The sequence below is a fragment of the Sceloporus undulatus genome, chromosome 2 (genome assembly GCF_019175285.1).
Source record: "Sceloporus undulatus isolate JIND9_A2432 ecotype Alabama chromosome 2, SceUnd_v1.1, whole genome shotgun sequence".
Classification (NCBI taxonomy): domain Eukaryota; kingdom Metazoa; phylum Chordata; class Lepidosauria; order Squamata; family Phrynosomatidae; genus Sceloporus; species Sceloporus undulatus.
Window position 1 is genome coordinate 128,887,282 of NC_056523.1, and position 26,091 is coordinate 128,913,372.

General features: G+C 40.2%; 2 protein-coding genes across 4 annotated transcripts in view; one reads left to right on the plus strand and one right to left on the minus strand.

Moving 5' to 3' along the window:
* The window catches only part of NTN1 (netrin 1), a 176,257-nt gene extending 173,637 nt beyond the window's left edge, over positions 1-2,620 (plus strand). For both annotated transcript variants that reach the window (XM_042451108.1, XM_042451109.1), the window contains one exon: positions 59-2,620. In XM_042451108.1, coding sequence (XP_042307042.1) covers positions 59-387 — 329 coding nt within the window. In that variant the 3' untranslated portion in view covers positions 388-2,620. The remainder of the gene's footprint in view (positions 1-58) is intronic.
* A 210-nt stretch (positions 2,621-2,830) lies between these two features.
* STX8 (syntaxin 8) overlaps positions 2,831-26,091 on the minus strand; it is a 119,299-nt gene continuing 96,038 nt past the window's right edge. Inside the window, exon 8 of one of the 2 annotated variants that reach the window (XM_042451113.1) lies at positions 2,831-2,852. In XM_042451113.1, coding sequence (XP_042307047.1) covers positions 2,848-2,852 — 5 coding nt within the window. In that variant the 3' untranslated portion in view covers positions 2,831-2,847. Of the gene's footprint in view, positions 2,853-10,039; positions 10,988-26,091 lie in introns of those variants that run through there. The other variant, XM_042451111.1, reaches the window with a different exon arrangement.

Genomic DNA, 26,091 nt, shown 5'->3' on the forward strand with positions numbered 1-26,091 from the left:
AAACTTGATGAGGAGTGCATTAAAATGATTGTCTTCATTCTTGGCTTTCTGTTCTCAGCTGTTCAGATCCACATCCTAAAAGCAGACAAAGCTGGAGAATGGTGGAAGTTTACAGTCAACATCATCTCTGTGTACAAGCAAGGGACAAACCGGATACGGCGTGGTGATCAGATCCTGTGGATACGCTCCAAGGACATTGCTTGCAAGTGCCCAAAAATCAAGCCCATGAAGAAATACTTGCTATTGGGCCATGATGAGGACTCTCCTGACCAGAACGGCATTGTAGCAGACAAAAGCAGCCTTGTGATACAGTGGAGGGACACATGGGCCCGGCGGCTGAGAAAGTTCCAGCAACGGGAAAAGAAGGGGAAATGCAAGAAAGCCTAGATGGGGGACTGAAGATGCGAAGAAAGACTGCACACACTGTTTTGTGCAGGACTTGGAGCAGGTGGGGTGGGATAAGGGACACTGGCAAGAAACATGCTTTGCAGTTCATGTGCAACGGGAAGGGGAGGGCAAAAGAGGGACTAATAACTTCTTGTGAGACATGCCAATTTTGCACCTCATATTACCACAAAATTTAGTGAGAGAACAAGCTTAGAGAAGAACCACATGAGAACCTACTCACCATAGGAACAAATATTAGGTATCTTGCTAGTTCCCATCTTCCCCTTTGAGTTTTCCCCCCCTCTCCCTCCCCCTTGGTCTCTGAAGAATGACCGACTGCCTTAAGTTTGCTAACATCAACTAGTTCCAAAATCCAGACACGCTGAAACAGTCATTACAAAAAACCATGATGTTGGGAGGAAAAGGCCTTCCATACATTTCTCTAAAAAGAGATTAAATGAAGTTGTTATTGACAGAAAGAAACAGATTACTGGGTGAAGTAACCACCTGATAAAAAGCTGGAGTAGCTTTTCCGTTATCTGTCATGCAGAATCTTGATAGAGCAAGGGAAACCTACAAAAGACTGCTTAGCTGTAACCTGCGACATTCCACTTACCTTAACATGATAGTTACTGAGGGGTGTCGGGGCATGTACTTTCAAATGTTGCTCCAAACTACAGTGTTATTGTCTAATTCAAGGAAAGAAAGCTGAGAGTGATGAAGAAGAATGTATTTATGGAGCTGTTGAAATGATGGATTACTAGCCGTCTCTCTAGGAAATCTTGCAATGCTTTTATTATGACTATAGCTCCTGTCTGAGACCACTAGATTACCCCCACTCCTACATTCATCAGGATATGAAATAATGCTTCCTATAAGTACTGCAGTGTTAACTGGCAGTAGCTGCTTTGTCTTACTTGCTTCACTGAGTCAAGTAATCAAGGAAGTCACTGCCCTCAGTTTGCAAGACCTAAGGAAGGTTGTTGATGGCAGGCGCTCTTGAAGGTCTTTCATTCCTAAGGTTGTTGTAAGTCAAAGCTGACTTGATGCCACATAACAGCAGCAGCAACAACCTGCTCTTCAGAGAGCAGCTAAACCTTTGGTGCTCACCTCTCCCTAAAGAAAGCAAACATTATGTTGGACAGACCCTATAATGACTTTTCTCCTGAGATAGCACCACCCACCCATCCACATACAGTTCACCATCCATATCTTGGAAGGATGCAGCCTGAAGAGAGCAATGAAATGCTGCATCTGTACAGTGCATCTCCAATGCAATGGTTATTAACATCTAAATATAGGATTCACAAGGGTTCTTCCTCTAATAGCATGGCTTGAGAATTAGCCAAAGTCTCTTTCATGCTACACCTCTGTAGCACTTTGATCCCACTTTAAGTGCCACAGCTCCATCGTATGGAATCCTTGAATGTGTAGTTTTGTGAAATGCAGAGAGCTCAGTGCCTCATCAAACTACAAACCTCAGGATTCTGTAGGATCCAGCAGTGATGGTTACAGTGGAATTTGTACCACAATGGTGTTGTGTGCATAAGGACCCAAGATTCCCTGCGCCAGGGAGTGTAAAGCAACAAATGATCCCAGAGCAAATGTATTACCAGCGCTTGCATGGAGAAATGGGAATGACGTTTGACAAGATAACTCTGTTTGTAAAAGCCTGTGGTAGCCATGGTTTTATAATAGTATGTTTGGGGACTGACAAACTACTCCTTCAAACACATCTATGCCAGCAATCTACACTGGGTGGTGGTGTCCACTTCCATTTAAGACCACAAGAAGTGATTTTTGTTGCTATCCATACAAATCTCCTACTGGCCCTAACTATAAAACTTGGAGGACGATAGAGGCAGGCAGTCCCCCTGCGAGCTCAGGGCCGCGTGCCCTGCAAAATATAAACTTCCCCGAGATGTTTCCTATTAGGAAACTTGGAAACATCCTTTTAATGACATTTTCCAGTGGTTTTGCCTTGTTTTATAGCAATTGACAATATTTATATAATGACATAAACTACCATAAAACAAACTTCAGCATAAATAGGTGTAAAGTGGCCAGATGCCGGGGAAGTGGAGAATATGGAGGACAGAAGTCAAGAAGCGCAGACTGGGATGGTGGGGCCAGGGGGAATGCACTGACTCAACTGCTCTGCAAACAGTTGGGAGTTTCAGGGCATTTGGTTTATATGGTCTTAGTTGCTTCAATAAAAAGATACAGAACAGTCTCCCAGCTGAGGCGGATTTATCAATGCAGTTTGTATCAAATCTTACTTTAGACCCAGAGGGAACTAATGCACCTGCAAGGAAGAAGGGTAGGGTGGGGGGTGGGAAAGCTAAGCTGGCTATATATATATATATATATATATATATATATATATATATATATATAAAACTGACTAGAAGTGCTTACCTCAGATGACTTCAGTTTCATCCACACATTGCCATGATATGCTCATTCTGTGGAATTAAAAGTAAAATGGGTGGCACCAATTCTAGGTGTACAGTTACTACTCCCTTCCATCAAAAGATTCCCTAAAAGAAAAAAAAATAATCACAGCCTAGACACATACACACAATTTGCTAGGCCAAAGATGGGGAATGTATGGTGCTTCAGATGGTGCTGGTTTACAACTCACATCATCCCTGATTGAAGGCTATGATAGCTAGGGTTGATGGCGGCTGAAGTCCAATGGCATCTGGAAGGCCACATTCACCACCACCGTACTAGATCTGTTTTTGTTTTTACTTGCATGGAACTCTTCATGTTGACCAATATTTTAAGAATGGCATCCCTCCACCTCAATCTGAAGTCTGAGGCATTAAGGTCTATTCTAGCACCTCAAGATTCAGCCACCTAGTGCTGCTGCATGTACACAGCAGACCAGGATCTGTAACGTAGAATGGTTGCATATTATGAGGTCTGCAATTTTCAAACAATGTATCCTGTTCTATATTGATTTGTCTGCTGAGTAATCCCTATGATCACTACTGTCAACTCTCCATATGCATGGATTCAACCAACCATGGCTTGAAGATACTCCAAAAAGATATAAATTCTAAAAAGCAAACCTTGGTATTGCTATTTTATATAAAGGACACCATTTCACTATGCCATTGCATGCCATGGGACTTGAGCATCCATGGAGGGTCCTGGAACCAAACCCCTGCAGATACCAAGGACCCATTGTATAAGGTGCATTCAGTTCCTGTGGGACATCAATCATGCTCACTGGGCCTATTGCAAAAGGTCTCTACAATAGCCCCTCATTCCATTCAGCACATGCACTGAAGGAGAGGATTCCTAAAGATAAAACCCCCTGATAACCTCCCAAGGAACCAAGTCCCACTGTTTGAACACCGCTGTTGTTTCAGTCCAAGTTTTGTTTTCAGAAGCTGTTAATCTTCTCATGGTAGCCACAGGTTAAGGATACAGTATGAAAGAAGATTATGTGCAGGGACACTGTCAAGGGATGCAAGTCCACCAGGAAGGGAAAATCAGAACTCAGTCTCTGTGGTGCAGTTTCAAGTCAGCCAGATGAAAGGTAAGATGGAAAGCCATGTGACCATATGACTTTCAACTGTACAGGCCATCAAACAGACCTGGATACAAGGGCTTACTGACCTTATTCTTGCAAAGAATGACAAGCTACTCTCATGCCTAGAAACATTTAAATGACCATCATGTTGGAAGCACTAAAAGGGTATGGGGGGGGGGGGGGAGAGAAACTGCTAAGGAATTAAATGTTTAAAACAAAGATCTCAAAAGGCCACCAGGCTTCAAGAGTAAGTGATTATTTCTTAATGAGGCCTTAAGCCTGATTAAAAATTGGATACTTTTTGGTTTGCTCTGCATTTTGTTCCTATCAATCTTTACTTTAGAATCATTAGCAGTTTGTTTGTTGAGAAATACCATCTTAGCACCTGCACTTCAGAGAGCAATTTATCCATTTAACTTGTAGCTGTTGAGCACTTTATGCCCCTCCTCCTGAAATTTAGCCTAATTTGTTGTATTGGTCCTAAGCTGCTTTCAGCAGCCAAACCCAAACATCACCAGGCCAGTGGCAGAAAGCTTTTGGTTTGCTTCAGAGACAAGAAGACAACTGTCTTGAAGATAAACAGTGTCTCTTTCTGCCATCCTGTGGGTGAATTGCCAGAAATGTAGCAGAATTGCCAGAAATATAGCAGTGACTGTGAGGAAAGGGGTATAGAAGAAAATGTCTCTCATTAAGATTTTGCTAAGGAGAACACAATTCTGTTTTACTGCAACTCTCATTTTGACCTAAAGCTCATTGAAGTCAGTGGAGCAGCTATCAACATGACTCTGGTCCTAAGAGAGGTTCTTTGCAAACTCTAGGCTAAAAGTTGCAGAAGGCATCTCAAGAAAAGGCAAAATTATTCAGGATTTGTTCTGGACTGAGTGTATGCATGATCTCAACTATCCAATGAGATTCTGAATACAGACTGACTGGTGATAAATTGTTCAGAATTTGTTTTGGACTATGTGCATGTAGGATCATAACTATCAAATCAGATTCTGAATACAGATTGCCAGTGATGAGATAGTTATTCCCCTTTGGAACATTCTTTTTCTCCACATGGAGCTAGAGTGGGATTGAAACCTTCTATTTAGTTTTGATTTTGAATCTTCAGGCTTCCTGCAAATTTCATCCATGTTTTATCTTGAACCTGGACATGAAAGAGAACTCAAGAGTTGTGCAAAGATCCCTGAAATATGTTTTTTTAAAAGGTGTCAAGGAATTAAGATGTAGGCCATAGGTGTGATGACAAGACTAGGGGAGACCTATGAAAGTTACATGGCCTGGGGAAAGAGGGCTTACCAAGGGTGTATAAAAAGTATATTTCCCAAGCTTTTACTCAAGTTGCTTAAATTCAAGATCGTTGAGGTCTCTTGCATGCAATTCTCAGATACATCTCACTGTTGTGACTTGTGGACTAACTTTTCCAAAATTCTTAAAATTCAACTTTGGGAAACTTTTGGGTTTTTTATTAGTTCCCAGGTCTCCACAAAAATATGTATTTTCTTGTAAACGTGCTCAGCAGTCTGATGAAACATTTTCCCTCCAATGTGTACATTTCAATACAAAAAACAAAACTCATGAAAATTCAGCTCAGCCCTACCATCACACTGTCCCACAACACAAGTCTCCTTGTTCTGGCTTCCCAGTGAAGGTTTCTCCCGCTACAAAAAGGCTATTCTCATTAAAATCCTGTTACAGTGTTTCTTTCCTTTGAAAATTTCTTTTACTCTGAAGTCCAGCATCCAGACATCATGGAACTATACATATAGTTTCAATCCTGGGTAAGGAAGTGTTCAGGAGGCAATTCAATGTTTAGAACAAGTATTGATAACCACCATTTAATCCCTCAAAACAATGTTTATTAACAGACACTTTTATTTGTGTCCATCCGACCTTTAGGACAGCTGAAGAGTGGGCTCACCTTCTGTAACAGGCACCAATAATCTAGAAAGCTATGAAAGAGGATGAGAGCACCAGATAGCAAATAAAAGAGAAACTACAAAGAAAACCAATATGACTTACTGCTGCATTAGTACAAAGTATAAAAATAAACTAGAACTCCGTATATCATCTTAGATTATTTTGAAAGTATCTTCTTCCCTCCTACATTAGTAAGAAAACCTTTTCTGTATACAATCACATATATCTTGACAGGTTTATGGGCTTCTTTTGCATTTCTGACATATAACAAATATCTCCCTTGGTGCACTGCAGTGGACTTTCAGATTCAAATCAGCTAAACAGAAAAGAATAAAGTTTCATGTTTTAAGGATTGTTTTACTTCTTATAACCTCTTATTTTAGTGTACAAGAAAAATGTGCCAATACTTGATCTACATACCTTGGACTATTCATTGACAGAGCCTTCAGTCTTTCAGCATGATCAGATGTGCTTAAGAAGTAGCATATAAGCATGATCAATTTAGGCCCCCTTCACACGACACAGTTATAATACATTAGCTTGTAATTTAGAGATTTGTGAGGTAGCTAAACTGCTTCAGAAAACTACAAAACTCAGGGTTCCATAGGATCCACCCTTGGCAATTAAAACAGTATCAATGTGTTACAAATGTGAAAAGGTTCTGAGATTGGCATTTTTATTTGGAGGTGAACAGTCATTAGGCAAGCCTGCGGAAGACAGGAGTACAATAAGCTACAGTACAATAAGCTGTTTCCAACTGATTAGAACGCAAGATAGCAAGCTGCAGTTTTCCAAATTTTTATCAAGAAACTTCTCTTGATAAAACATATTCTTGAAACCTAACAAAACTATAATTATATATTTGCAGATAAGAAAACAAGCACCACCACCACCAAATATATGAATGAAACTGAGTCAACAGAAACGAGTACCTTGCACCTGCTCTAGAAACGCCAAACAGTGGGTTGTCAAGACTAAACGTATAATGCAAAAACGGTAAAGTTCTCTGGAGAAATATCACAAGCTCTGTATTAACAGGATAGAATGGCAACCAGAATTATTTGGTGGAGCTGATAACATGCCAAAACAATTGTCACTAATAAGTAGCACTGAACAAAGAAATCATTCCCAGTTTTAATGACAGTTTTAACTAGTTTATTAATTGCCAACCTTCCACCATTCTCTCTCTCTCAACCCCCCCCCCCCCCTCTGTCATGCACATACACACTGGTTACATAAGGGAAGAAAACTGTGCTCTGGTTGTTCCTGTTAATATCACAAATTGTAAATTTTTAGTTATGACCATTGCATATAGTTTGGGAGCAATGTTTCTTTACAATGCATACTAATATATTATGGTTATATATATGAATATATTTAATGACATGTGGGAAAAGAGTTGTGGATTTTCTTATTCTCCCTCCCCTCATTTTCTCTTGTTGGATGGAATGACAATTGAACGAGAAGGAGCCTGTAACTGTACAGAATCCATTTGATAGGACTAAAAACAGACATCTGTCAAATAAACTCTTGTAAACTTCTACTCATCTTATGCCAGCCTCTTCTGTTGCATCATGGGGAACAAAGTGATCCCTTCAAGAGAATATACAGTGATGAGAGACAGCTGGAAGTTGGGGGAAATTGGGGGAGGGGTGACAGGCACGCGCCTGCTCCTCTTGCCCTTCCCTTGGCCCCCAGGTGTCTCTCAGAGACAGCTGGGGACCAGTAAGGGCCCGTGGGGGGCAGGAGCAAAGGGTCCGCATGCCCTGCTCCTGTCCTCGGGGCTTCGCCAGGCCGGAGGTGTCCTCTGAAGGACACCTCCAGCCTGGTGATGCCCTGTGGCGAGAAGGAGGAGAAAGCTGGTGGCCCCTACTCCTGTCCTCGGGCCTTCGCCGGCCGGGGGGTTCCTCCGAAGGACACCTCTGGCCTGGCGAAGCCTGCGGGGAGGAAGAGGAGGAAGCCAGCGGCCCCTGCTCCTCTCCTCGGGGCTTCCTCAGGCCGGAGGTGTCCTCTGAATCACACCTCCAGCCTGGCGAATCCCCGCGGGGAGGAGGAGGAGGAAGCCGGCGTGCCCGTTCCGCCTTCTCCCTCGCCCCGTGCTTGGAAAAATTGCGACGCGTGCCACCCGTGGCATGCGTGCCATAGGTTCGCCATCACGGGAATATACAGTGGTGCCTCGGGTTACGAAAGTAATTCGTTCCGCGGCCGCTTTCGTAACCCGAAAAGCCTCCTAATTGCCATAGGCGCTAATGGGGAAAAGCCACGTTTCGTGCGAAAAAGCGCCGAAAAGCACCAAAAATTTTCTTCGTAACCCGAAATACATTCGTACCCGGAACAATGATTTCCAATGGGATTTTTCGTATCCCGAAAATTTCGTACCTTGGGTTTTCGTATCCCGAGGTACCACTGTACTATATATCAGTGGTACCTCGGGTTACGAAATTAATTCGTTCCGCGGCTAATTTCGTAACCCGAAAAACCTTCGTAACCCGAATTGCCATAGGCGCTAATGGAGAAAAAAGCCGCGGCTCCACCGCGGCTCCATTTAAAACAGCGCCGGGTTTTTTTCGTAACCCGAAAAAACCTTCGTAAGCCGAAACAATAAATCCCTATGGGATTTTTTCGTATCCGAAAATTCGTAAGCTGGGTAATTCGTATCCCAGGTACCACTGTACTCATGTATAAGTCTAGAAATTTTAGTCAAAAGATTGAACCAAAAATCCTGAGTCAACTTATCCATGGATCAATGTAAGTACTGTACTTTAACTCTTATCAAAAAAGGAGCCATCCTCTGGTGAAAGGCAAGAGTGTAATCTGTCCCGGAAGAACTGACCTTCCTCTACTCTCTCATCCATTCAGTCTTTAGCGTGAGCACATACAGTTATGCCTGCTGGAATTGTGTAAGTTCTTTGGCATTGTTTTCCTTTGCTTCGTCTTTTAGATAATTTCTCAGATGTCCCTAAGTTTTACCCTCGACTTATCCATGGGTCATATGAAAATCCATAATTTTGGTCCCAAAACTTGCCCTAGACTTATACATGAGGTCAAGTTATATTTGAGTATATATGGTAGGTGCTTCCATTGAAAACAGCTAAGCTGCTATATGTTTGCAATCATTTTATCTATGGTTAGGAAATATTTGTTAAAAACACTAATTAGATTAGAAGTAAGAAAACATCAGGCTGTCAGTCTAAACTGTATCAAATGCTGCTCTTGTGGTAACTGATGCCTTCATGCATTTTTGAAAGATCTGCATGGCCAATTCCATTGGGATCTATCTGTTCCTTTTTTGCCTTCATGTTGAAATAAACATACCAGTAATTATTTCATATATCTTTAGCCTAAGAGAGATTGCACAGGCTACACCAAACTATTTCTGTTTGGGAAGAAACAAATAATTTTTCCTAAACATAGATTACTTATCATCATAGGTTGACAGGGTGCTTCAAAGCATCATGAGTTCTTGCAGCGTAAATACCAAACTGCGAGAGATAAGAGGCTACAAACTATGCAGCAGAAAATGCATTTTTAGTGGTTTTCATTTTGTTCATACTTCTCATTCTGTCAAGACAACAACTTAATATTAAAACAAATCCAATTACTAGTTCATATAAACATTACATTACGGTGTGTGAGAACCCCATTTGCCTTTCTAGTTTTGACTGTTGGAAGGCAACATCCTCATGGTAGGAAGCTATGGCAAGACAGAAAACAGCTTCCTGGATCCATGACTCAAGCTTTCCCTCTGCAAGTTTTTCCAGAGGTGCTGGGGTGGCCAAGAATAGTTTACATCTAGGAGGTCTGAGCAAGAAGATCTTTTGTTGCACACTGTTTTACCCTCTCTTTCCAGCGGATAACTCTCATCTTTTGATTAGTTTCACTATTTAGTCCAGCATGGGCACATGGTCTGAAAATTGAAGCAAAAAGATTTGCACAGCAGCTTTCAGCATTGTCTTGAAGATGAGCATATGGGTCCTAATACAGTTTTCTTTAGAAACCTACTAATCTCACAGAGGCACATTTCTCTAAATCCAAGTATTCAACAAAAACCTGAACTGGGCTAAAAGTATCATTAACCACAAGGGTCAAAGTTACCCAAAGGAAGTCTTTAAAGTTCCCCAAGGTTTAAATGTCCCTGAGCTGTAAGAAACAAAATAAATTAAAATATAATGGCAAAGAATGAAATAATTTTAAAATGAAGTGGCTTTTATTCAGTCTTGTTTTGTGCTATCAATCAAGTTGGCACATAGGTAGCAAAATAAATAACTTCTGAAGATGAATTAACATTAAATGGTTATTCCCCTCCCCCCATATTGCTATTCTCTCATTTACTTTCAGAACATACAGAAAAGACAGATTTTTGGGACTTTAGGTACACAGAGTTAATCATTTTTCTTCTCAGATGTTAGTGTATATATGGGAAGGACCTCAGACAGTATAGCATAATGTGACAGTTTTTATGTTTTTTTATGTTCTGAGAAATATCACCTGCTTTTTCAACCAATACCTGTTAGTTGCTGGCTATACAGAAAAAAGCAAAGCAATTTTTAACTTCTCATAGCAAATATTGCCAGGGTTTTCCTGTACCTTTGAAGGGTGCCTGCAAATACATTGTGTAGTTCTGCCCTTCAAACAAAGCTGCAGTGTGTGCAAAATCTCTCCCAGAGCCAGTGCCATGAAATTCAGACTGAAGATGTTATAAATTTTAGATCCAAGAAAACATGTTAGAAAGAAAATTCTAATATTTTAACCAGGTGCTCTAGATATTAATAGATTTCATTTTGTACGCTCAAAAGCAGTCAGAGAGCACCTCTTTGGAATTAACTGCATTTCTCCACCAATGCTCACTGGATGATCAGTCCCCTTCCAGTTGGGTTCTTGAAAATAAGAAGTCAAACTGGACAGAGCTTTTTGGAAATGAAATCCTTCACATGCCATGAACTTGCCATTGCCCTCAGAAAGAGTTGAAGGCAGTTGAGTCTGTAGAATGCTCCAAGAGCGAGCGGGACTTGTGCTTGCCTCTGACTGCTGCAAACACTTTGCTGCAAAATACTTTTTTTGCTGATTACTTTGTAGGCCACACAGCAACAACGACAATTGCAATCAGTAGCAACACGATCACCACCATCATTCCTGAAAGGAATCAAAACAAGGTCTAATTATTTCTTTGATTATTTTACATCTCACAAATAAAAACCAGATTCTAGATGCTTTGAAATAAGAATCTATTATAAAAGAATGACTTCATTTCTTACTAGTGTCAGATAGGTTTTGGCATTCTGTGTGGTTGTTTCAGAGATATATCAACAATAACTTCATAGATATATCAGTAACAATTGTTCTGAGAGGGCTGGGGAATGGACAATTTAATTTAACCAAAAACATCCTTGATTCAAGTTAAATATAAGCGGCATGCTAAGACAACTCTTGCTTCTTCCAAGAGTTGGAGTTGAAGTAACAGAAGAAGCAGCAGAGGGCCTGGAGGGATCCACCTGCTTCTTCCAGTCAAGGAATATGGACAAACACCACTCATTCTGATTTGGGGAGTTAATGTGTTTGGGCTTTTCTTTGGGGGGGGGAAGGGCAATTTTTATTAATTGTAACTGACTGTTTAATACTTTAAATAAGTGGTTCTTAATCTTTTCTTTACCAAGGACACCATTTAAATACATTTTGTTGCCACAGACCCCCAAGACTTAACTCAAGATTTTAAACCTAACAACAACAATAACAATATTCCTGAACATGGAACCATTAACTATTACATCATCCATTAATTCTTCCCTCAGAGACACTGCTACTTCTTCCTACCAGTTTGTGGCTGGAGTAGAATGAATGGCAAAGTGCAGGCCCAGCCAACTGACCAGCCAGCCTTTGTGCCTGTCACTGGAAGCTCTGCTGTCACTAAGCTGCTCAGCCTGCCTCCTCCACACAGGAGAGCCGACATTTGACAAGAGACACAGTAACAAGTCCAAAAAGGAACTTGTCCATATAGAAATCCCAGCTTCTGTCAACCTAGCAGTTAGAAAGTATGCAAATGCAAATAGAGAGATAGGTACCACTTCTCAGTGAGAAGGTAACAGCATTTGATGCAGTCATGCTGGCCACATGACCACCAGAGCAGTCATCAGACAACACTGGCTCTTTGGTTTAGAAACAGAGAGGAGCACCGCCTTCTACAGCCAGTTACGACTAGACATTCATGTCAAGGGACTACCTTTACCTTTACCTTTTATTTAAAGATAACATGTTAACAGTAATTTTAATGTTCTAAGCTCTGATACAGTGAAGTGAGCAGTCCCGCAGTAGATTTACTATCTCAGATAAGGACTAAAGCTTTATGGCCAAATTACACAAGATCTGGAAAACCATTAACTGCATCACTTGACTCATTCACTTTGGCTAAATGTTTCTATCTTCAAGGGGTTACTTGACCAGGGGCAAACAGAAACTGGGAGCACACATGTGTGTGCACACACCAGAGATACAAAAGCATGTGAGAGATATGACAAACCGTAAAGATGATGAACACCTCTTCCACCAGACCTACCTGATTAAGGTTGCAATTTTCTGGTACAAAGGAAACAATTTAAGTATTAGAAGCTGTGATTCTACCTCATATGCCACATTTAACTTGTACCTCAGTTGGGTAGCTTATGTTGGAACATGTGAGTATATACTATTCTGCTGTGTACTAAAAGACAACAACATTTTGCATGAGAGAGAAAGAGAGAACATCTTTATAATATGCTTATTGGTTCTGGTAGGTTTTTTTTTCTGGTGGTTTCCTAATCTTTGCAGTTTCTTCACTATAATCATTAATCAGCAGACACTGTATTCTTGGGGAATTAATTCATTTTTTTTCTGTGAAAACTGTCACAACAAATGTATGAAAGATGGAATGCTGAAATACAAGGGCATGGTGAGTGGAGAGAAGAGCTCAGAGTGAAACCTGGAGGGAAAGCCATACTTACATAGAAGGAGAAAGAGGACTAAATCTGAAACTTAAGGGAGAACGGCAAAACATAAGAAATAGTCATTTTCATGGTGACTGAAATTAGATTCCAAAGAAAACAAGCAAAATCGTGAATGGCAAATATAGACCCAAATGTACTTCTGATGTGAGTCAGTCACTCAGGCCTATTTTACTCACTCACTCACATAAGCTGCAGAAGGCTAGCTCAATGATGGGCACTGTCTCCTGCACCACAGGCCTTTCCAAGTGCCAGAGCCCTGCCAATCTAGGGAGGAGTTCTCTTGGTGAATTTTCAGCACCTTTAGAAGGGCTGACAGAGATGAATATACAAGTGCTGCTCATGCAAAATGTCACTCATTTCTGCAGCTCATGCAACATCAGATAGAGAACTAGGGGAGCTTTCTCAGAGCACATCTAGCTCAGAACCATCTACACACTGGCTGGCAGTAGCATACCATGGATTCAGATGGGAAACCTTCCTAGCTATAAGTGAATCCAAGAGCTTCTGTATGCAAAGCACTAAGCTACAGAGCCTGTATCAAGTTTCTGAAGTCTCTGTGAAGACTGAAATTGGTTGATAACAGAGCAGCTGACCATCCAAGAGTAGAAATTCCAACTGACAGCAACTAATTAGTGTTTGGTAACCCACAGCAGCTTCCCACACCCCTCCACAAGCCTTTTGCTATACAGTTCTCACTTTGGCTTGGAAACCTGTGGGCTTCCTGATGCTGCTGATGTCCAATTCACATCAGCCCCAGGCAGCCTGACCAATAGTGACACATGATGCAAACAGTAGTTCCTCAACATCTGGAGAGCCAAATGTTTCCCATCCCTCCTCTAGAAGCACCTCCTTCCATGGGAATCATCACCATCATCACTGTTTACTACATGCGCCCTATCATAAAAACTGTGTATCACATTTGAGCTTCTAAGGCAGCAATTTTATGCTAGTATTACCCTTGAAAAATTTTTCAGGGTACTCATCTGAACATATTTCAGAAACACTGAAAGACAAGAGAAAACCTAAGCTAATTAGAAACATGGCTAAGTAGAGGGTGTTGACATGTTCTTAAAGAAATAGTGCCTCATGTTTTCCTGAAGAATCAGGTCCATGCATTTATTAAAAAGCAAGCAGCTTATTTGTAATCCATTAGTAGTAGTTGTTTTTAAAAAGCCAATATTATGACTTTACCAGGACATCCCATTTAGTATGAAGGGATTTGTCAGATCTGAGACATGCACTATGTAAGGCGTAAGTGTATCATTGTTTCTCCCAATTTAAAAGGGAACAGGTAATACCATTTAACATGTGCTACAAACACACATTTTCAGTGTCAGTTATGGATGCCAAGCGGAACTAGAAATGGAAATGATGACACCTGACCATCAGTGAAGCAGAGACAATTTCTCCTGTTATATTTTTTATTGCCTTTTGCTATTAAATGCAGGTGTTGTTTAAGCCACTTTCCCTAGACTGCTGTTTTTTCTTTCAGTTGATTGAAATGCTATTGACTTGGTATTCAATAGTCAAAACAGCCATAGGACACATTATAAACATATATTTTACCCCACCCCAACACACAAATAATACACAAAATAAATAACAAAAAGTGGTGCTAAAGTAGTACATTATGTACTATGCTAGGCACACTACATAACTCAAACTGGAGAGGGATGGTGGTCCAGCCCTAAGGACTAGAATGTGTCCCTTTGATCTAATAAAAAAAACTTTAGAGCAAGGTAAGATAAATGGCTTCCTTACATAGGTTTGCTTTTACATTTTTATTTTCCTTTGAATGAATGTTTAAAAATTAAAATTACCTAACAGAAATTGAAAGCAGAAATAAATCTGTGTGCAAATATAACATACTTTAAGAATTTCCACAAGCACCACATGATAGTTGGCAAGAAAAACTCTTTGTTTCTTCATATCTACTGATTGGTTGGTAAAGAATACAGAAAAGGGAGAAATAAGAAGCAGAAGAAACATCCCTCAGAATTCCTGCATGTCAAACCTTGTCAGAAGAAGTGTGTAGTGAATTCTCAGTCCAAAATGATTATTGTCTCTATGATGAAATAGTCCCTAGAGTTTATGGTCCCAAACCACACACACAACCCAACTAAATGAGAGGAAATGAGATAAGTGTTTCCCCTCATCTATCATTGTTAGACCTCAATTTCTGGCTCTTTACTTTTTTAAAAATAATAATAATCTGTGGCTACTTTTCTAAAAGAGAAACCAATGCCAGATAATATCCCTTGCTTTTTCCAAGAGGAATTTCAAAGACTTTCCACTTTCTTTCTCAAAAGCAGAGCTGTTAAATCTCTCCATTTTGAGCAAGACTTGTCAGTCAGAGGGCTGCTTGCTTTCTGACTATTTTGAAACATTTTCATACATTTTGGAAGCATTTTTGTTAGCCCAATTCAGTATGCTTGTGAATACAACTGGATGGAAGCAGTTAACTTAAAAATAAAAAGTAAAAATCTAACCAGAGATAAACAATAGTAAAGAGAGACAAACACAGAAATGAAATAACGCAAGAACCATTCACAATGATAATTTCAAGCTATGATAATCTACAGCAGGTATGGGCAATATGCAGCCCCTCAGTTGTTGCTGAATTGCAAACCCCAGCATTCTTCACAATTCATTATACTGGATAGGGCTGATGGCAGTTGTAATTCAGTACCATCCACATTAAACAGTGCAACTGTTGGTCAGGAAATGAACAAAACCATAAGCAAATATGGACATTTATTGACTGCAGCTAATAAACAAAGAAGTACCATTACCTGGATGTTGAACAGGTAAAGATGGGAGGAGTAGCTAATACCCCAGAGGACAGGATCAAGATTCAAAGTGACCTGAATGGACTGGAAAGCTGGGCCAAGGCTAACAAAATGAAATTCAAGACGGAGAAATGTAAGGTACTGCGCTTAGGGTGGAAAAATGAAATGCACAGATATAGGATGGGGGACACCTGGTTGAATGAAACTACGTGTGAAAGGGATCTAGGCATCCAAGTAGACGACAACTTGAACATGAGTCAACAGTGTGAAGAGGCAGCTAACAAGGCCAATGCGATTTTAGGCTGCATCAATAGAAGTATAGTGTCTAGATCAAGGGAAGTAATAGTGCCACTCTATTCTGCTTTGGTCAGGCCTCACCTGGAATACTGTGTCCAGGTCTGGGTACCACAATTCAAAAAAGATGTGGAGAAACTGGAGCGTGCAACTAAAGGGGAAGGCAACTAAATGGTGAAGGGTCTGGAAACCATGCGCTATGAGCAATGACTTAGGGAACTGGGGATGTTTAGCCCGGAGAAGAGAAGGTTAAGAGATGATATGATAGCCCCGTTTAAATATTTGAAGGGATATCATATTGAGGAGGGAGCAAACTTGTTTTCTGCTGCTCCAGAGACTGGAACACGGAACAATGGATGCAAGCTACAGGAAAAGAGATTCCACCTCAACATTAGGAAGAACTTCCTGACAGTAAAGTCTGTTTGACAGTGGAACAAACTCTCTCAGAGTGTGGTGGAGTCTCCTTCTTTAGAGGTCTTCAAACAGAGGCTGGATGGCCATCTCTCAGGGATGCTTTGATTTAGATTCCTGCATGACAGGAGATTGGACTGGATAGCCCTTGTGGTCTCTTCCAGCTCTATGAGTCTGTGATTCTATGAAAAGACCATATTCTATCTTCTAGCAAAGGCAATTGGTATCTCTACAAATACCAGGGGACAGGAAGTCAAAGGTAAGTGGAGAATGGGGACCATAGTGTCATGGCTTGACCTGGCTTCAAGGGAACACGATGCTTTACCACACTGTTGCTCGAGACCAACCCCTTGGAGTCCCAAGGCAAGTGGTTGAGTACCATTCTGCTTCCACTAGGGACACCCTAATGGCTAGAAAAAAAATATCTTTTATAGCTATGTAGCCTAAAAGCAGAGCTGTACAGGCTTAAGAGATATAGGTCAGTGTCCTTCACCAGCATGAGAGCCACTGCTGCTCTAGCTGCCATGAAGCATTTACCTGGAGGTTCTATTTGCTTGAACAAGCACCTCCACATTTGGGCTATACATGTAACCACCATGTTTTTTGCAAGTATGAGATCTCTTTTTGGAGCAAAAGCAATGGTGTAAAGAGTAGCAACCGCGTGTCCAATGCCTACTAGCACCTCCAATTCTGAGCTCAACAACTTCACATCTGATCCAAGGACACAGTGAGCTAGCCAGAACTAAATGGAGTACATATACTACATGACACTACACTGCAGAGACATTTTCTTTGGAAATATTGCCTTCTTCATTACACAACATATGAACATTCATGTAGACATTCCAAGCAAAGAAACAGTCAGTCATATCAATGCAACAAAAGAAAGAATGCTTTGGGAGAAAGACACTGGCTGGTTTTTGTTTGCTAATAGTTAATACAAGAAAGACTGTAGTATGGTAGGAGGGTGTGTTTAAAAGATTAAACCCTTATGAGCTTTGTGGTCCCTGGAACACTTTTGCATTCCTGATCACAATATGACAATGGAAGTGATTTCTTTTTAATGTACTCTATGTTATTGGAATACTAAACATATCCCCAGGACTGGCATAGCTCTGTTCTCATTTATCAAGACACATTTTCATCCTAATAAGCTGCATTTCAAAGGCAGCAATAAACATTTCAGCATGGGCTCCCTAATAGAGAGCATGGGCTCTATTTCCATCATCCTGGTATCATAAATGAAAAACTCTTCACACTACTGCCATCATAAATCTGCTTCTGAGAACTTAAGCATGATAAACTCAAACTGCATATTTTCTTTTTAAATAAGGACTTGGGAATAGGAAGAAAAGGCAACTACAGGTATCCCTTAGTTAACAAAACTGATGTGCTTCTGGACGTTACACCTTCATCAGAAAATTTGGTACCAGAGGCAGATATAATGTGGAAAGAATTGGGACATGTTCCTGAACCACAAGAAGAGCAATTCAACAGGTTTAGTGACTTTTTAAATCTTAAATTATCATATGCATATGTGAAATTAAACAGCCAGATCATGTAACCCTTTCATCAGAAAATACAACTGGTCCTTAGTATCTGGTTTTTCCCCTGCCCAGTCCTGGACTCCCTCCATAGATGACAAAAACTATGGGACCTCAAGTCCCATGGTTTTTAATGGTGGTACTGTACATGTGCACAAAGCTGCACTGCTGTGGCCATGTGCATGCAGTGACATTAGGCCCAATGGGACATGCCGTCTTAGGATGCTCAAATCTGCAAATAGCAAGCCTGTGGTTGGGGTGGACAGGCTGTAAAAACATGTTACACCTTCTAGAGACCACTTGTAGGCTTCTACCAAAGTACCTCCAGAAATGATCTTTTACAAATCTCCACTTTTTAAAATTATTTCCATTTAGGTGGCGAAATGTATATGTCTATGCTTTTTAAACTTTCCTAGATCAGGTTTTGCTGCAGTCTATGCTTTCTCAGCCCTCCTTCATCATCCTCCCAATGCCCATGCTGTTTAAAAAAAAAACTTCAACAAGATAAAAGACAAGGAGAAAAGGGAGAGGGGCTGGTTAGGTTTCAAAAGAATTTGTAAAAAGGAACTTCTTTGTAAGAGGCTTTGTTAACCAGGTTATGCCTTAATGACATCCCCACCCACTCATTTACTTATTCATTTAATATGCTGCCTTTCTCCCAAGGTGGGGACCCAAGGTGGTTTCCAATGCAGTTATGACATTAACTGCTGGCTGTAGTTAAAACAAAAATCAAACAAACGCAAAAATCAAGCAAAATCATACCATTATGTACATAAAGTCAGAAATGCAGCAGCTTACAAATACTTTTACTAATCATGTCACAAATGTACTGTTTCCAGCTCCCTTGATTCAGAAAAGCCCTCTCTACATTTGTAATATAGTACCGTAGTTAACAGTATGAGGGATCCTGATACAACTGGTTTGTATGTATATGACATGTGTGTCCATGCGTACAGGCTTGCCTGCACCTAAAGATGTACAAATAATCACATTTGTGTGATGAGCCAAAGTGCATACCATTGGGAAAAGCAAATACTGATGAACAATATATTAAATATTAGTTCAGGTACAAGAATTAAGAAACTAGGTTTGTATTTAGTCAGGCAACAAATAGCCATGCTGAAGGAAAGAATCTGTGAGACACTGTATCAATCATCTAGCCTTGAATATTCCTGTTCATGGATCCTAAGAAGTACAGTATAATGTGCTCTCCACTCCTATTGGTGAACCTCCCTCCCACTTGCCCTTCCCTCTGTGCTCCAAATCAGTGCAAAGCCATCACAACAACACATGGGTAATGCAGGAGAGACAGAGTAGCAGTCATCCCTGGTTGCAAAGTATTAATTTCCCTTTCAACAAGAACCAAACAGACTGGCATGCAATTTTTCCAGGGCAAGTAAGTGCAGTTTTTGCTGAGGGATCCAGGCTGATTTGTTTCAGGCAATGTTCTTTCGCTTTTCATTTCATCAGGGTGGAAAAATGTGAAAAGCATGCCAAGTTGGTTTCAAGAACCATGGAATTCTATCTAGCCAATATGAGCTCGCACCTTATCTTTATTAAGTTTTAATTGGATTAAGAGGAATGGGTTATTTGGTTTTTATTCCATAGAATAAGACGTGGATCACCTCTGTTCTTCTCCTACTTGTCAACCTAACAACACCATAATCTCACACCTCTCTGACTCATTTTACAACTATGTCACTTCACTGCAATTAAAACAAAATATACACTACCTGTACTCCATTTCCTGTAGCTGCATTCCTAAAGCAGATCCACTAATGCATGGCCTATTTGCTAAAGTCAAGTCTGACTAGCACCTTCTGACAGGCTTCCTTCAAAACACATTGCTGGCAGTTTGGGAGTCTACCCACTAGCCTCCTATACCTGCTACTGGTTATCACTCTACTCTTAGGCCAAACGCTCAATGACCCAAATGTCTACAAATTGCATAACAATGCATTTAAGAGGCACCTGGGACTCCAACACTACAGTACAGTTTTATTAGAATAAATGTGATACAAATTATGCACTAAGACCAGTTTGTTTACGGCATTCATTTAAGCCTGCAAATTTTATTTCAATTTGCTAACAGCTAGTAACAATTGTTACAAGTGTACTGACAGAAATGCTTCACATTCATATTTCACACCACAGCAGCATATCTTGAAATGATTTACGGTATCTTAAATTGGCTTTTAGGACATTAAAAGGAACTCAAAACAGTGCTAACATACATACTATGATATGGCCCAAGGTACCCCAGTCTCTTGTGTTCCTGGAAACAGAGACATTTTAAGCACTTAAATTCCATATGATGTTTTGAGATATCAAGGAAAAGGATCAACAAGATTATCTGCAATCTAATAAATGCACTCAAGACCATTAAAACTTCTTCAGCTGTTTCTCTCATTAAAAGCAGAAATTATTTTACTATTCAGTTCTTGGAAATGAAAATATAATTCTCAAAATACCATTTTAAATCTATACATACTAAAGCATGGTGTTAAAGCACAGTACTGTATAATAATGGCCACTCTCATTCTAATGCAGCCTTTCTCAACCTTTTTACCCTGGAGTAACCCTTGAAGTAATTTTCAGGTCTCAGCGAACCCCTGCATAAAAATTATTGTTTTTAAAACTAAGAAAAGTTTATTTTTTCCAATCATGATCTCTCATGGAACCTCTAGTGACCCTGCACAGAACTTTAGGGCTCCAGGGAACCCTGGCTGGGAAATGTTGCTCAAATGCTTCCTCACTCTATCTGTTTTTTATATTGTCAACATTAGAGCTGGGCAATTGTCGGGGCTTATGAGGGTGTGCTGGTCCCCAAGGAGACCTGGGAGGGCTGCCCCTCCAACCCCCACTTTTTTTCACAAAGTGTTCCACCCTCAAGTTCACCCTAATATATCTGGGGACATGGAGGCATTTGGGCAAAACTACTGTATATACTCAGGTCTAAGTCTAGAAATTTAGGTAAAAAAATTGATCGAAAAATATGAGTCGACTTATCCACAGGTCAATGTGAGTATTGTACTTTAACTCTTATTAAAAAATAAACTACAGTACCCCCTGATGAAAGACAAGAATATAAACTATACTGGAAGCACTGACCTCTCTCATTCATCCAGCCTGTAGTGTGAGCACAGACAGTTATTCCTGCTGGAATTTTGTAAGTTCTTTGGCATTGTTTTCCTTTGTTTTTTCCTTTACATCATTTCTTAGATGTCCATAACTTTTACCCTCAACTTATCCATGGGTCATATCAAAATCCATAATTTTGGTCCCAAAACCTGCCCTCGACTTACACATGAGGTCGACTTATAGTCGAGTATATATGGTACACAGTAGTATTTTTCTTCAAAACCTTTTCTGTTGTGCCTGGGGCCTGCATGACAGGGCTGACAGTAGATGCAGTTCAACATCACCTGGAGCACACGGTCTCCATCTCTGCTCTTTACTAAAGGTGCCAAAAAGCCTACTATTCCTGCCCAAACAGAATACGCTAGCTCTTCAATGTGCCTACTTCCTGGAGGAAAGGCTAACAAGAAGCTAACTATTTTATAGTACACTAAGATCTCTGGATGAAGAAAGGCATAGGAGAAAGGGGAAAGAAGAGTGAGAGGATAAGTCCTGAGAACCAAGACCTCACTGGAATGCAGATCGCCTTCCAAGGGATCTCATAGAAAAATCTCTCTGGCTGCTTAAACATAGGCACCACCACCACCCTCCACCCTCTTTGCCATATGCTCCAAATAAACAACACTCTTTACAGTCACCTTTCTTTATTGCTCTTCAGCCCCTTTAGATAAAGGTCAACTATCCTATCCTCCTCCTCCAGTTTCCGTAGAACCAAACCTTTGTCTTCTGTGCCCACAATCATTTCAGCCTTCTTATCCACATAAAGCTTCTTCTATGTTCTAAAATTCTCCACACAGAGAAGACACAGATGAGCTAGTGAACTTTCCTATGATGAATCATGCCAGCAAAACAACTGAAAAATATGCTTATATAATGAGATGAATTAGGAAGCAGTATCTTTGAACATGGCTGTACTAGATCTTTTGTAATTACAATCATGAAACTACTCTGTGTAGAGAACACGAAACTGTATGATCCTGTATAATCTTTAACCCCTTCTTACGTGTTCAGGTCCCTTTTCATATTTCCTTATTGCACTTCTAATTTGCTTCTATCCTTCCTGCTGTCAAACCCAGCAGTTTTCTTAGGCTTCTTCTGATTAAATGTCCTGATAAAATGTGTTACTCCTGCAGTGCTGGACTAGGACTGAGGAGACCAGGGTTCAAATCCTAAACTTTTTCTGAAATTCACCTGATTATAGCATCATATTGTAGCCTAATTTATCCTCTTGAGAGCCAGGGTGGTGCAGTGGTTTGAGTGTTGGATCAGGACTCAGGGAAACCAGGGTTCAAATCCCCACTCAGCCAAGGAAACTCATTTCATAACCTTGGGCAAGTCACACTCTCTCAATGGCAAACTCCCTTTGAACAAATATTGCCAAGAAAACGCTTTGACAGGTTTGTCTTAGGGTTGCCATAAGTCAGAAACAACTTAAAGACAAACAGTAACAACAAAAAATCCTCTTGAGCTGTAGTAAGGATAAATAGGTAGGAGATGTATTTATTTGATTTATATCCTACATTACTCCCAAAATGGGACTCAATATTACCCTGAGCACCTCAAAGATGAAGAGCAGGATAAAATGTAATGTTAAAAACACATTCTGTTGGCCTTAGTTGCATCATGTTTGGTGTGTGTACATACACAGATGTAAATAGTATCTCTCTGCTATTTTTTTTTATATTTAGAAGTCAAGGGCATGCCCTAAGGCCTTAGAACACTGAGGACATACCACCCCCACACCAGAGAACATTTATTAACATTTTGGCTTTCAGAATCCACAGTAGAGCTTATCATTAGTTCTATGAAGGATGCTTTTCAAGCTCTCCTCTTCACTTAACCCACCAATGAACATGGGAAACCATTAGTTCAAGCTGCCCCAATTAACTCCCACTTCAAAGGTTCACAGAATCTGGAGCTACTTATCATGCAAACAGGCTATGAGCCTCATTCTCCCTGCAAGGCAAGAGGAGGGAAAACTACTGAGTTAAGTAGATTATTGGGGAAAGAGTCACACTCAGCTGCCCTATGAGATTATTAGACCCTGGGAAATGCATACTACAAATCTTCTGCTTCTAACAGTGAACATTCATCAACTGCATTTGGATAATCTGCAATCACGAATCTTTATAGAAGCTTCCAATATCCCTCTACCAATGGATTGGCATGTGTAAAGAAGCGCCAGTTTAAGTTTTAAAATAAGAATGTTTCAGGGCTCTCAAACCACTATATCACACCGGTTCTCCAAAAACAGCTTTTTCAATAGTGAGGCTGCTGTATCTTTATCTAAATCCAAATGCACAAATCACCATAATTGCATGCAACAAATTTCTAGCATTCAAAAACAGAAGGAAATCTACTTCATATACGAACAGTTGTCATCTGTGAGCAGCACACAATCAACGGTCTAGTGTTTCTTATTAATTTCTTATTACCTGTAACATCATGTTGTTCAAAGGATGGCTGCATTCTCCCTCACAGGCCCTCCCCTGTTAAAACAAATCTGCAAAGTTGCCTGGCACATATTTTTAGTAAGACAGCCTTGTTCATTCATTCCTCAAAGGCCTGCCAAAACTAGAAATGCCTTCACGTATCTGAGAAAAGAAAAATGCCATTCTAATCTCTCTGGGAAGGGAGTTCGACAGCTGGGGGCAACCACTGAGAAGGCTCTCTCCTGTTCCCAGATGTACCTGTGAGAGTGGTGAAACAGAGAGAAAGGCCTCCCTAGTAAATCTCAAAACATGGGGAGGTTTATTCTTTTGTTTATAAATTCCTCATGCTTCCCTTTTCATTATTAGTTAGGGCTGCAAAAATTGTCCTCTATTATTATTTGTAAGTTTAAGCCCCAAGAGGTCCCACAAATATGATATAAGTAGAGAAGGAGATCAAAAGATGGCAAAACAATTGGCAGCTCCATTTCCTCACTGCCCCCCAAAAACCATGGAATCAATGCACAAGGCTAAAATGACAGTGAGCTAATCTAATGTTAGCCCCAAGCAAAATTTGCCTACTGAAACAAACAGAAATGGTTAATCACCACCTAAATCGAGTGTCATTGATTTTAACAGGCTTACTCTAGTTAGCCTAATATTATATTAAGTCTATTTTCTAGTTTACTGCGAGACAAAAATGAAGATGAAATAGTATGATAAAAATCTCTGTATGAATGTAAATCTCATTGCTAGAACATGCTTACTGAAGTAAAAAAGAGAGTGAAATAAATAGCAAAATTCCTTGCAGCAACGTCACAGCTCTGGCCTGTTAGGCCTGATGGCACAGTGGTTAAATGCAAGTATTGCAGCCACAAGGTTATGAGTTCGATCCCAGGGGCTCCAAGGTCCACTCAGCCTGGCATCCTTCTGTAGGTCGCTAAAATGAGTGCCTAGCTTGTTGGGGGCAATTAGCTTACACATTGTAACCTGCTTAGGGAATGTAAGTTCACTGCTAAGAGGTATAGAAATATACTTGCTGTTATTGTTGCTGCTGCTGCTGCTAAGAGTGCCCCAGGAAATTATATTCCTTGGGGGTTTTTCCAATTCTTTCATCATTCCAGCTTCTAACTTTTTCTGCTTGGACAGCTTTCACAAATATTCCTTCCCACTTAGGTAATTTTCAACCATACCAGGAAAAGAACTGACAAATTCTGCAACAGAGGAAATTAGAGAAGAGGATCTCTCCCACAAGCTTAGGCAGATAACCCTCCCTGAACAGAAACTCAAACAATTTCCTCTCTGGTGTGCTGCTGCATGAGATTTTCCCCTGCACTTGGATAACTGATGCATCCCATAAGGTCACACACACACATACCAAAAAATCAGAAAACAGAGACACTATGTGAAAGATGTCTACCATTATTGTGTTACTTACCAGAAACTATTTTGCAGGAAAAGACTTCAATAAAAGCAAAAACATTTTATCCATGAGAAAGCAGATTATCAGTGGAAAGTGCTAAGATAAAGCTACCGAAGGGAAATCTAAACAACTAACCCTGGCAACTTATTCAATGCTTCTTTACAACAATTTCAATGACTCAGTTACTCAGAACAATCACTCAAGTAAGTCCCAAGAGCAGGCTTGCCTGACCAAACAACAACAAAAGAAAACCCACAAGGTTAAAGAATGAAATCGTTTAGTTTCATTTTAAAAGTCAGATAAATGCAACCCAGTTTTTATATTTTATTTTCCAAAGACACTCTCTTGTTCATGATCATCTAGTGTCTTAGTTATTACCCTTCCCATTTAACAGACAAGGAAACTTGATCTGAATACAACAGTTTGCCTAAGGGCTTTGAGTGACTATGAACACTGCAAGATGTTGGACACTCAAGTTTATGAAGGGAAGAGATTCAAGGAAGTTGAGTCTTCCTTATCCAGAATTCCAAAATCTAAAATATTTCAAAATCCAAAATTGTCCACATGGGTGGTTGAGATAGTGACATCTTTGCTTTCTGATGGTTCAATATACACAAACTTTGTTTCATGCACAAAAATATTGTTATAAAATTAACTTCACACTATGTGTATAAGGTGTACACAACATACATGAATTTCATGTTCAGGCTTAGGTCCCATTGCCAAGATATCTCATTATGTATCTGAAAATATTACAAAATGTTAAAAACTCCGAAATCCAAAATACTTCTGGTCCCAAGCATTTCAGATAAGAAAGACTCAACCTGTACAGGGAGATGCAAGCACTTGTTCGGGACAAGGGGAAGCTATTAGGGCTGGAGATTTAGAAATGGAAGTACTGTATGGTCTTCAACATGTAGAGTGGAAGGCAGCGGTGTGTGTGTGGAATGGTACAGTTCTGGAGTGCAGCTCTGTTCCCCTCAAGGATGGGAAGAAGAGGCAGCTGGGAGAAAGATAACATTAGTGAGGTTAGAGAGTCAGTGAGCTACACCTCTGACACCTTCAACCTATTCCTACCATAACTAAGGAAAGAATAAAATGAAAGATTCCCCTGTGAATTTAGTAAAAATCTTTAGGCCTTCGACACCTTCAAAAAGATCAAGAATTCTGTTTTGATAATCTCCTGAAATTTTGATTAGAATAGCCTCAGGTGAAAAAGGTCTCTCCTGAAT